Source organism: Oxyura jamaicensis, chromosome 2, assembly GCF_011077185.1.
Source record: "Oxyura jamaicensis isolate SHBP4307 breed ruddy duck chromosome 2, BPBGC_Ojam_1.0, whole genome shotgun sequence".
NCBI classification, from domain to species: domain Eukaryota; kingdom Metazoa; phylum Chordata; class Aves; order Anseriformes; family Anatidae; genus Oxyura; species Oxyura jamaicensis.
Window position 1 is genome coordinate 41,368,674 of NC_048894.1, and position 13,525 is coordinate 41,382,198.

At 33.0% G+C, this 13,525-nt stretch overlaps 1 protein-coding gene across 6 annotated transcripts in view; it reads right to left on the minus strand.

Moving 5' to 3' along the window:
* NEK10 (NIMA related kinase 10) overlaps positions 1 to 13,525 on the minus strand; it is a 97,116-nt gene that overhangs the window by 8,441 nt on the left and 75,150 nt on the right. For 4 of the 6 annotated variants that reach the window (XM_035316707.1, XM_035316704.1, XM_035316706.1 and 1 more), the window contains exons 31-35: positions 9,081 to 9,181; positions 6,291 to 6,401; positions 4,408 to 4,516; positions 2,962 to 3,014; positions 2,822 to 2,877 (exon numbers count right to left, since the gene is read on the minus strand). In XM_035316707.1, the coding sequence (XP_035172598.1) occupies positions 2,822 to 2,877; positions 2,962 to 3,014; positions 4,408 to 4,516; positions 6,291 to 6,401; positions 9,081 to 9,181 (430 nt within the window). Of the gene's footprint in view, positions 1 to 2,821; positions 2,878 to 2,961; positions 3,015 to 4,407; positions 4,517 to 6,210; positions 6,402 to 9,080; positions 9,182 to 13,525 lie in introns of those variants that run through there. The other 2 variants (XR_004747999.1, XM_035316708.1) reach the window with 2 other exon arrangements.

Here is a 13,525-nt window from a genome sequence, read left to right on the forward strand (position 1 = left end):
AGCCTGTCCAGGTCCTTCTGGATGGCACCCCTTCCTTCCAGTATGTCAACCACACCACACAGCTCAGTGTCAGCAAACTTGCTGAGGGTGCACTCAATCCCACTGTTCATGTCACTGACAAAGATGCAACTCCTTTGGAAATCATTTTTTTCACAATTCTATTAGAAGACCTAGAATTGTGTTATGGGCAGAAGGGAAGGTAATTTGCCTTTCTGCTAGAGACACTACCATTCTTTATGTCCATTGTGAAAGTCCCAAACATGCTGCATACTGAGGTTTGTCCTTCTAGCCTGCTTAAACTGTTTGGAGAACTGTTGGGATGAACCCTAGCATGTCTGCTAGACAAATTAATCATGCAGAATTCAAAAGCTATTGAAACTGCACTGCTTGACTACTTGGACTAAGTATGAGAAGAAAAAAAAAATGCTGAAAGCTCTAAATAGCACTGAGTTAAGCATATTCTAGAAAATATGGTAAGTCCTCTGGAAATAGAGACAGATGTTCCTGACAGTGCAAGCATGGTGTACCAATTTTCAGAAAGAGAGGGAAAAATATTAATTTATTTGGAAGTAAAACGTTGTCTGGAAAAGAATTAACATAACAGTGACGGGAAACAAATGTAATTATGCATCATGACAAATAACATAATTCAACAGCATAGTGAAAAATCAAGAGCGTGTATTGCTGCTGGTGACAGATCAACAATTACGTGTGGCTATTCTGCATTTGCCAGCTAAAGCTAGGGCATGCTAGAATGATGCACATGCACTGGAGTAGGTGAAAGTCTACAGTAGCTCTTACATGCACGCATTCACATTTGTAAATAAGAAGCAAAAACAAGCAAACAAAATTAAATACAACATACTTCTAAACTTCTAAGGAGATTTCACTTCATTCCTTACTCCAAAATCAGTTTTGGCTTTGCTACAAGTCCCATGAACAAAGTACAAATCAGCACTGCCTGTGAATAACACATTATCAGCACTACTGGAGAAGTTGTATGACTCAAGGGAAACACAATGTGAAGAAAGATGCTGAGCATTCAGGGGCCTTCCTCTCCAGCCTTTATATATATGTGAAGATGTACTACTTGCTCTTTCCCACTACAGGATAAACATGGTATAGGGAAAAAGCATCCTACACTACACTGTCATCCCATGTGGCTATGAAGAATATTTTCTTGTCTCCTCTGAAACAATTTTTTCCAAAATGTACAAAAATATCTTAAGATTCTCAAGAACAACAACTCCATAGGGGATTTCAGCACAGCAGGAAAAATAAGTAGTCCCAAATAAATGCTGTCACCAGAAAAAAAAAATGTTAATTATTGCACTGCTGTTAGTCTCATGTGGCACTCCTGTGTTACACATTGTAAACACAAGCATATTTTTCTTTTATCTTTAAATGTCCTTTACATTTTTATTAACAGATATCTTATTTTCATAGTAGTTTGTGCAAAATACTCATGCCCTATTCAAAATACATCTGCATCATTACAGTAAATTGCAGTAAGATGCTTTTTGCCATTGTGTAAATTAAATTCCTATACACCACACTTACACATTTGCTAGATCTCAATATTAAAAATGAGAGCCTTTTTCATATTTTTTCTAAGTTGTACAGTATTTGATTTTTTTTTTTTTACAGCTCCAAATATTGGGAGCATGTGATCAGGACAAAAATTTAAATACTAACATTTGTTAGACCTCATAGCCGCAAAAGTGATTTGTAAACATGATTCATTTTTACCCTGAAGGTTTAAAGAGCAAATTATTATTTTATTTTGGGAGTTCTGAATCATGATTTTTCTATACTTAACAGCTGGCAGCTGTAAGATATTTGTAAGCTGGAATTCCAATTTAGTGAGTATTCTATAAAAATATTCAGACTAACATTTGAAACTTCTCAAGCTGTAGTCAATAAATAGTTCCACACATAAAAATTTGCAGAGATAACAGATAACTGAAAAATATTACTGAAGCATCAGGAAATACAAAGTCTTAAAACCTCTTAATACCAGAATTTAGAGGATTTTTTTTTTTTTCTGGTTTGGTTGGTTGTTTTTTTTGTGTGTGTTGTTGTTTTTAGAAAACCTAACTCCCAAGCGGTCTTCCAGGCATTAAAAAGCAGACTGCTGCAAAGACAAGCAACAGACCTGGCAGACCTGGTGGAAACAGTGAAGTTTTTTTTGTTTGTTTGTCTGTTTCTTTAATTAAGAATACCTGAGATAATAAATACAGGCTAACAGGTAAAGAGAATGAGAAAAGCTAAGTTTATATTCTGGACTATATGGACATTTTTTATATGCTCTCTTTCCTCTGTTCCTCCAAGGGTTCTTGCAGCAAAGACTTACCATCTCTAGGACAAGGCATATACCCAGTTTCAAAAATCCTCACTTTTTTTTTTTTTTCATCCCCTGCACTTTTGTGCTAGCAATTACTTTTTCTGCTTTCTGAGTTGTACTCAGACATTTTACTATATATGCTAGCTTCATCCTTTCAGCCTTGTAAAATATACTTCTATTAAAATTAAACTTTCCTTCATCTCTGGTTTTATACAAGAAAAAAATAAGAAGATCGCTGCCAAACTTCTACCACTCTATTGTCTGAGTGAAGGAAAGAAATGTGGCCATGTGGCCAAAACAGCTTATATTAACTAAATGTACTATATCAGTTTCTTCCTGTCCACGCATCCATGTATTATAATAACGATGTATTGCACTAAGTTTCAACTGAAATTGCAATCATTCAAACAGGTAGATGATACATTTGCTTTTAGCACCTCTTAATTTTTTCTTTTCAAATTGAATACTCAGACTCACCTGTTTGAAGAAAAATTGTAATAACCACTTTCCTCTAGAATCTCTTCAATTAAGGTCTACAAATTAAAGAAATTCATTTCAGTAAATTACCTTTATTAAAAGCAATAAAATACATTAATAGATATATATATAAAGCTTACCTGCAACTGTTCATATGTCATCCCTTCTGCTATGTCAGAAGTGCCAACAATACCTTAAAATAAGAGGAAAGGAATGTTATACTACTGAATCTGGGGTTTATGGTTCTTCGTCAGTTTTTTAGCAATTCTCTAATGACATGACAGATGATTGTTATTTTAGGCTATCAGCAGTTTATTCCACTGATCACAATGACTCCTTAGCAAAAGCAGGAGGAATCTTAAGGCATTCCATGAACATTTGAGTTACTAGATGTGATCACATTATAAAATGTGATAACTGATGGAAAAACGTTGATTTTTTAAAAATATTTAATGTAAAAGAACTTAGCAATGTAACTTTCTTATTCTTCCTCACTTGCAATTTATAGTGAAAAGCGTATGCTTGCATCAGCAAATTGTGAGGACAAAAGGTTTGCAGGTTAAGAGAATCAAAAATTACCAATACTGAACATCTAATCAATTTGTTTTTTTTGTCTTTAAGAACAAAATAAAGTTCGTAAGTTAAATGACCATTAGGGATTTGTTTCTTATCTAAATGTCACACTCAACACCTAGCATTATTCTTTACTTTTACAATAATCTGTGGAATTCATATGCCAGTTTCAAAGGCCAGCAAAATCAAGGTTTCTCACCCTTCTTTCTGGAACAATATTTTTTAACCATACTATGTCCTCTAGTTTATGAATTGCAGCCATAATTTTAGAAGAATGAAAATGGCACAAATGACAAAGTGCAAATTGTGCATTTCCCTTAGGCTCCTTCAATACTTTCTTAGCCGTATTGCACAAAAAGAAAAAGTCTCTGAACTAGGAATTATGGTTCCCCACCTTGGATGCTGCCTGTGACAGTAGGTTTGACTAAAGATGGAGTTTATGATTTGTCTATGAGTAACACTAGTGCAAACTATATTTGACTCTATTTATTTTCTAAAGTATATGTACACATTTTACACTATATAGGTGTAGTATAGCATGTACATTTCCCTCTTCAAGTTTCCAGGGTTTGATTCAGATAGGTAATTATATCATGCCAGGATTACTAGTTTAAACATGACAGAACAACAAAGGGTTTAAATAGAGTTTGTTTAAAAATCACGTGAAAAGACAGGCAAATTCTAAGCAGGACATTTTCAGTGACAAAAAATTCTGTTAATTTTCATGGTTGAACCATGTGTTATTTGTATCTCTGTTACTTTTTTTTAATTTCAAAGTATGCTCTCTTAACTTAGTAGAATGTTCCACAATGGTAAGCAACTTATTTTACCGAGAATTGAAAAACAAACTAACACACACACAGGGAAAAAAATTATCAGAAAATTTGTATAGTCAACAACTTTCCTGTCTCTAAAGATAGCTCTTAGATTAGAGCAGGAATTCGTCCCACTTCAGTACATTATCCTTTATGAGAAAAACATATGCCACTACCAATTTTTTGTTGTTTTGTTACCTTTTCTATCATCTGGAACTAATGTATTTGCAGCTGATGGGAGAAGTACCGCATGACAATCTGCTGTACAGATGTTTGGCTCAATCAATTCAGGAGAACCTTGGAGAAGCTGGGGGAGAAAAATAAAAAATAAAAATGAAAAAGAGAGGAAAAAAAAAAGCAAAGGACACCTGAAATCTCTATGCTTCCCTTTTGCCAACACATCAGACTTCTGTAAAGCAGGCTACCTTTTCCTTTGTAAATCTGAGATAGGCAGTCCGCCTCTTTCTATGTTTCCCAAACTATCAGAAGTCAAAGGAAATTTCAATACATTTTAGATTAATGAAAAAGTAGTGAACACAATTATCAATGTTCTACCTTCTTCTCCCCCGAATCACTTAGTGAACACTGCAATCTGTCAACCTGCACTTTGTATAAATCACTTCGTTACCTCCAAATTCAATTCATGTTACCCAGCATAGTTATAGTCATAGTAAAAATCTCAAAATGTACTTGTTCTTACTGACTTAAAATATGTGCTATTTATTCACTGATGCTTATCAGTTCCCCATCCTTCTAACTGTACTTTTTGCTGCTTTCTATTTTCTTTGAGGTAGAAATACCCAGAATTGCATTCAGCATTTCAAACATCTTCATTTTACTATCATTTACTTTTTAAATAGTGTATGTCTTCCATTTTCTTCAGTCAAAAATTCAATAGTTTTGAAGCTAACAATTTTACAGTTGAGAGCATTTATACATTCATAAATAAATAGGCTCCATTATTTCTGGGCAATTGAAAATTAGATTAATTTTCTAACAAATAATTCCTTTTTCTTATTGTATTTTTGGGCACCCTTTCCTGGAAACATCCACTCAATACATTAATAGAAAACATTTCCTTAGATTTAATGTTATGACTGAAACACAGGAATTGTGTAATGTAAATCCCAGGTTGATTTACAGAATAGCAAATTTGCATGAAACTCATGGCTCAAAGAGGCATCTTTAACTATCTTTCAAATGCACAACAATGTAAACATTATATAGCCACTTTCCACGGAGCTTAAGCATCTCAGATAACTTAATACAAAAGTAGTGAGCAGATTTAGTAATTGGGGTGAGTCTATTCCGTAACAATGACTTGGAAGATTCTACAATTCAGTGCAAAGAGGTGACAAGCAAATTAGGTTAGAAAGGGGTATTTTGTCTCACATCTGAAGTGAATGCTAAGCAACTATCCTTGTCACCAAATTTTATATACAGTAACATACCTAATAATTGCTTTGTCATCAATTAAAAAATGAAATAGTTTCACAGTCTCCCACAGTACACAGAAGATTTTCAGATCCTTTGCTGACTACAGTCTTCTCAGGATATTTTGAAGGAACATTTAGAAATTCTGATTTCATAGAATCATAGAATGGTTTGGGTTGGAATTTTAGTGACTACCTCTTTCCTGTTTGGAAAGTGTCCAGCACGTCATTCGAAAACATACAGGCACGGTTCTTCAGCCATGCAATTATTGCAAATCTGTAGTATTTTAAAACTGAGGATTCTAAACTGTTGCTGATACTACACCATAATGGGAAAAGGTATTCAATATTCAAGACACTCTGGACAGTTTATGTGCTTTCTGAAAGCTCATAGTTTGAGTAAGGAGACATTCCAAAACATGAATAATATTGGCAATCTAATAATAAATTATGAAGAGCTTATATTATTTTTATCAGCTTTTGCCACCAAATAAATAAATAAATAAATAAATAAATAAATAAATTTCCTTCCTCTTTGCTTTCTGAGCTCTAACGAGATGAATTTTGTTTTTGCTGGCCGTCTTCATTTACAATACATGTTGTAATGGTCAGAGACAAACATGAAAGATGGTAATTGATGTACTGCACCTTTTTCATTTCTGATTTCAGATTGCAAGGATTGCTCTGCTGACTGAAGAGGGACTTCTTGAATCTTTCAATGACTCTCCTTTTCAAGTTGCACTGCAAAGCTGGAGGAAGCTATGCAACACAGAGAAACAAATGTTTTCACCACTCAATTACAGCTCCCATAAAGATCACCTAATCAGCAGTACCATTAATGAAAAAAGTAGCTACCCTACCTGAAACATTAATATTTAATAGCATGGTGACAGACAACAGTACAAAACCTGATTTAATGACATATTATAGTAATCTTTCTTAGTTTGCCCATTCTGTTATGCTTGGCAGATCATACAAGTCCCTCTAACCTTGAAAGATCATTATATCAAGCCTAGTATGATTAATACTAGATTTTCCTCCCTGATTATAAAATCATTTTAAAATGATTTTATGAGTAAAAAAAAAAAAAAAAAAAAAAGGAAGCTTTAAAAAAAGCTTCAGCTGTTGGTCGCAGCAGTCATATTGACAGTCACATCTCTCACCAATCCATTTGATGACCACTCTTTTGTATGTACCACCCTTTGGAAACCACCTCCTACACTGTTTCTATATAGTTTATTATACCTGCAGACAATGTTTGTGTATTTTCTATTATTTAGTATACTCTTTATAATCACATTAATAATGTAAATTCACAAAGTGCCACTCCACTGAATTCAGTAAGGTTTTTGACTATGCAAGGAAGCTTTCACCATTAATGATTCACATTCAAGACACTATCACAGTATACTTTTTAAAGATTTTGTTCCCTTTGAAACAAACTACTGTTCTAAGATGGCTCTCAGTCTGGAACAGCTATATTGGCCTCACAGGAGTCACTCCTGGTTTGCTCTGGCAAACTAAGGGTCAAGGTTAAATCGTAAGCATTAAAGGACTTCATTAGACAGTTGGCTGCATACAGCTTTCTGTTACAGATAGATGCTACTGTGTTTTTGTGCAGATGAGACCTTAAACGTATGCTTTAAGTCAGATGTTGAACATTCATTGGCCTATATATGAGGAAAAAATGATGCCTTAGGAAAGGCCTGCAAGACACTCCATAAACTATGTGCCACTGCAATGAACTATGTACAGTTAATGTACCATGGACATATTGGGATATTCTGAAGCAACGGTGATAAAGGACAAATCCACTGCATGAGAAACTCAGAATTGCCTCAGGCACTACTGTTCGATTTTAACTTCTGTTTTAATGAAATCAGATGTCAGATCAGTTTTTTAAAAAGTGGCCATAATGCTTTTTTAAAAGCTTCCTCTTACATTATTTTCCAACAAATCAGTGCAACTCTCGTTCCCATGGAAACTGAATTGGGAAGGCTACTTTGACTGCCAAGACCTAACAGTAAAGAACTCTCCCTTGTAAAGTTCAGTTTCAAATTGTCAGCTGAAATAGAGAGTTGTAGGAAACAATTATGTATTATAAAAATACATATATATATATTCTACCATAGATTTGCAAGAATATAAAAAAGTACAAGAGAAGCATGTTGCACAGGGACCAAATACAGGTGTGGACCCTGGTTTCTCTGCCTTCTCATTCTGAAATCAACTGACACTGAAAGCATCAAAGTTGTTCAATGGCCAATTTCAAGCAAGTCTTTATGCTGTTGTTAGCTCTCACTTATAAGAACTAGCAGTAACTAGTAGGCCACTTGAGAAACCGTTCTTCACCATAGAGGATAGGTTCACTAATAAGCATCTTGGACACACTTGTAATATAGCACAGAAAGACTAAACTTCCTCATTTTTGTTATCAAGCAAAGGGCTTGCTATTGCAATAAGTTATTTCAACTCCAGTTATTTTAAATAACCATTTTTTCTTTGTTCATGAGAATTGATTTCCTGTATTACCTGTTTCAATAAAATTGACAGTCTCAAAACAATAACAAAAATGTAAAATACACCTAATTTTAGTTATTATGTTTTAAACAAAATAATATAAATTTGGCTCAGCAGTCTGAAGTCCTCTGATGTGATATATGTGACTTCCTAAACAAAAATATTTCATTTTAGACAGTAAAATTGCGTTTTTGTTTGTTTGTTTTGTTTTGTTTTAATAACAACAAATTTTGCAAATAACTGAGTGGCAGTCATCTTTCTGGAGTACAAAAAGTCTAGTGTCATATTTTTAATTGAGAGTTCACTTTAGAGTTCAGTGCATATTTATAACCACCTCCATTTATTATTATTTTTTTGGAAGCAGCATGAAATAACTTGAACTCTCTTTCACTATGAAACATTCAAAATTAATTTTAAAATAATTCTGAAGTTTGGAAAAAAAATGTATTGACTTATCAAAATATTTAAACTACAATATTCAGGATAAGAACTATTGCACTTGAAATCTTAAGAAATTATTACTATGTATTGATAATAGAAATTATTACTTAGAAAATATTAATATAGAGGAAAGCATTTTATGTACTCTTCACATCAGTATACAGTAGTCACCTAAAATATTCATATTGCTAACATGACAGAATGTTATAAAAATATGTTACTGTACAATCTATTTTTCTGAGGTGAACCAATGATTTTTTTTATGACTCAATTATTGCCATCCTCCACATACTAATATTCGAGGTTAGTCTTTATTTAAATGATATATTTTTAAAACATCCTGCCATCTGCAAAAATGTCAAGTTCTGTTGTTTTTAAAGAACAGCAACTAAATTAGCAGTACATTGCAGTATCATCTTTTTGACAACAGCAAATAACTAAAATGGATAGAATGTCAGAAGCAACGGTAATGCATACTTGAGTGATGAAGATAATTTTGTGGAGCTGAATAAGAATCTGCTGAACAGGGTCACTGATCTGACGCACCTTCCTTTGTGACACAGCAATTCCTGTCGATGCTGTAGATGACAACACTTAAATCAGGACAGCTCATTTTGTTGCCTTATATATTAATTGTGTGCACTGCCTAAAATCTGTAGATGTAAATATTCAGTTTTTATTATGCATTACTTGATTTTCCAATAGTGTTGATAACAACATAAAAAAGGGGGAAGGGGTGGGGAGAGAGGAGAAGGCTAATCTAAAAAATTTTAAGTTTATATAATGGGATTAATAATGAGCTTCCAGAGAAAAAACCTCTCTCTGATTCACTTACACTAAGTTACTCGGAGATGAAACATTAATATACCTCAATAAACATATACATTCTTCTACATTTATTCATAAAGACACAATAAATAGAATTTTCTTACTTTAACTGAAAAAAATTGTTCCATCTACTAAATCACATTTTTATTTAAGTATTTTGATGTTATAAAGTTAATTCGCTTTTTACCCTATGAATTCCAATAAGAATGTTTTATGTGCACAATTTGGAGAAAAAAAAAGTTATTAAAATATATTTTCATGTTGCTTTATAGTGGTGTGTGTTGCTTTATCACAGCTACTACTCATTTCAAACATCTAGTAAGATCATGTTTTGAGAGAAAAAAAAAAAAAAACTGCAGGAAGCTATAAATTTTCTGTTTTCTCTATTTTACATTGGAAAATTAGTGGTTTCTGTTCTTTGTTAGAAGTTTCTCCTCAACAGAGATCACCCTATCTAAAGGGAGGAATTTATTGATGGAGTCTGTGGAAGGGATTATAAGGATTCTCCATGATCAAAATCATCATGAAGCACATAACTGGAATGTCTCATGGTTAGAATAAAAGATTATCAATGTCAAGCAAAGATGAAAGCTTTAAAAATTCCTCCCTCCCACAAAAGAAAGAATACAGACAATTGCTCTGTATTACAGACTACATACTGCTTTCACTTGTAAATTTCATAAAAGGACCAGTGTTGACTCTGGATGAAGGAAAAAGGATAAAGAGTGTTGACTCTTGATAAAGGAAAAATGGGTTTTTTAAACTTCCAAGTGTAAAATTAGTTAGATATTGATAGAAAAATGCATGGGGCTAAGCAAACAGCAAAATGGGGTTGAGCAAATCAGAAATTCAATTTTCATGTACGTACATATTTAATTACAAATTTGCACATTACATATACACTATGTATAACTAAAATTTTATGCTCTGACATGGGATATAAAGTTGGCCCATTTGAAGACAGAGGCAAATTCCTGACAAATTTAGAATTTCGGTATTTTATCATGTTTGAAAGGAATTATCTCTCTTAATATATCTCCAGATGTTATAATTTCTCTAGGCGTTAACATTACCATTAGCTTTGGACACCAGACCTATAAGAAGAGAAAATACTCATTGCATAATTAATAAGAAGAGATCAAGAAGGTGGGGAAACATCTTTGAGAAAAGATTGCTAAAAAATATTGTTTCTAATGTTTCTTCTGAAACAGATATTCCAAAAAACTGAACTTTTTTTTTCTCACATTTTATTTGAACATTTCCTTTAGCTATTAGTTATCATCACACACAATAGGTATAAATACACTAATTCACAAACAGTGCACACAGACTTATATCTAATTGCTTAACTATTTGATTATGTATCCAAATGTGATCTTTTCTAAAAAAAGCATCCATTTTGTAGTATAAACTCTAAAGTAAACAATAGAGTTAGTTTTGAATTCAAAGGAAATATATGACTTTAGAATTAAGTATACTGCAGTACTTCAAACACTTGGTTTCCTCAAATCACTTTTATTGGATTATTGTTGATTTTATTTAGATAAGTGTAAATTAATTATCATGACAAGGAGGAAAAAAGATGAATTATTTCATAAAAATAGTAAGTAGGTATAAACCTTTCTCTTCCCCTAAAGTGAGACGACCATTCTCTGTCAAGCAAATCTGTGTACCTAATGCATACTTTTCATTCACAAAAGAACTGCGAAATTAGTCATGCATGAAAAGTTATGCTTTTCCTTCAGCAAAATAAATTTCATGCCACAGTAATTTTAACCTCTTAATTTACTGCTCTTTGTTAAGATCAGATAAAAAATATATCAATAATGTGAAAATACTTAGTTCTTGGGAGCAAAAATTGAAGTAAAGTTGGAGGTGAAAGTTTATTTGGGACTTGTTACAAACTGCCATTAAATCCGATATGAACTTTGTTATCCAGAATTTGATACAGATACTTTTGTCTATTGTAGATACACTCTTTATCTTGTGTAGCTTCTGGTGACTAAAAGACTGGGTGCTCTTTTTCTGAAGCAAAACTGCCCTATGTTACTACAAAATAAGGTCTAATATCCACGTGATTTGTTTCCTGACACATGCAATGAGATATTCAATAAGTACTAGCCATAGGCATCTCGATAAAAATCAAAACTAAATTCACTTGACCACCTAAAAAAAGTGAACATTATTTAACAGTGACAAAGAACAGTCAATTAACTTAGTGCTGATTTGTGGAAGTTACACCTAGAAGCTACACTATATTTCGTTAGTTAAAGAGCATTGTGAATTTACTTGGTGAACAAAAAAAGGCATGATAATTAACTCATGTTCTATGGAAGAAGATTAATTCCAGTGATATGAACCAGCAGAAGAATACTGCTGATCAAGCTTTAGATCATTTAACAGAATTAGGACATACAAATAGATATTATCTGTAATTCAAAATGTACAGATTTACAAAATATCAGATTTTAAATATAACAAAATAAACTGAACACCTTGGCTGTTATTTATTTAGTGCTCCCTTCTATCATGCTTCTCATGCTGAGAAAAAGTATGGAGCCAAAACCAAATCAGGTTCATTAATTTTTAATTTTTATGTGGTAAATTAATCATTAATTATAATTTTGATATTGTATATTTGTCATACACGCTATCATTTCCAGAGACTAAGCAAAAGCTTATCAGTAGATTGCCACTCTAAAACACTTACTGTCTCACTAAAGAGCACCAGTTAACAAAATTATCTTCCCAAGTTGAGTATTAGTTCTGGAAACTAAGGAAAAAGCTTAGGTCCATGTATTGAACAGCCAGCAGCCCTGTATCACTTTTAAATCCAGTTATCAATAAACTATGTTGCAGAGGCTAATTTAAATCCAAATTCTAAAAATTTCTCACGCAGAAATACCCTGAAGATCACAGTCTTATGTACACATTTATATCTACCCAAACTTTTTTTTTCTTTTTTTTTAAGTTATCTAGTAACAAGAATGAAAATTCCACTGAAAGGATGAGGAATTACAAATATTAAAATTACTTAGCCCACAACTGAATTATTATTTTTTTTCCTGTTGAACTTCTTTGCTGACTCCTTTAACAAGAGATAAAAGAGAGACACTCACAGACTGAAGTGTGTAGGGACTAACCAGATCTGAGCTGCAACCTAGCAGAAACTAAAGAAATATAGAAAATATCATTCTCTATGACAGAAACACATTTCTGGTAGGATCAGGAAGATAATGACATCGTTACTATTGTCAGATCTTTTGTGGCAATGCCTTTTGGCAGATAGGTTGAGAGAGGGATTCAGTTTAACATTTTTTCGCAAAGACTCCTCTTAATAATCAATGAGAAAAAGTGAGCTTTTCCCTTGAGCTACTTGAGGAAGAATTTACCTTGGTCTTTCTGCTCAAGGTGACAGTGGAAGCCATGCTATAATGATCTAAAACATGATGTGCCATGAGAAGAACAATTTCTACTTAGCTCTATTCATCTCATCATCACCTCTCCACCAACCGTTTCAACACTGATAGATCAAATCCTAAAATGAATTGCATGGTCTTACCATTGCAACCTAGGAATCTTCAGTTTTTGTTAGGACAGTGATAAAAACTTTATTTCCTCAACATACTACCTTTTTGACTGGTCCCTGTCCTGTGGTATTTGACTTCTTTGTTGTTAATGACTTTTATTAAAAAATAAAAGCAACTATATGTCTCCTTTCTTTTGCATCTTTTAGACAGTGTTTATCTTATTTTATTTTTTTTTTTCCTGAAGAAAAATATGATTAGAATGATAAACAGAAAAGACCGAGCAGGACCTAACATTGATTTCTCTGTTATTCAGGGTGGAGTGAGTTGTCTCTTTTTCTAGTATGTCAACAACAATATGACTTACCAGTGTAGGTGAACCAGTTTCGATTCTTAAAATACATATAATGTCTATGTATTTTAAAGACAGCTAGAGATCCCAGTTCAGCTAGGAACTTCAGGAGTTCCCATAAAATCTGTTTACTCCAGACAACTCTACAGTTGTTGTTTTGTTGTTGTTTTCAAATAGATAATAACATTACTTGAACAATGAAAGGGTGTGTGAGA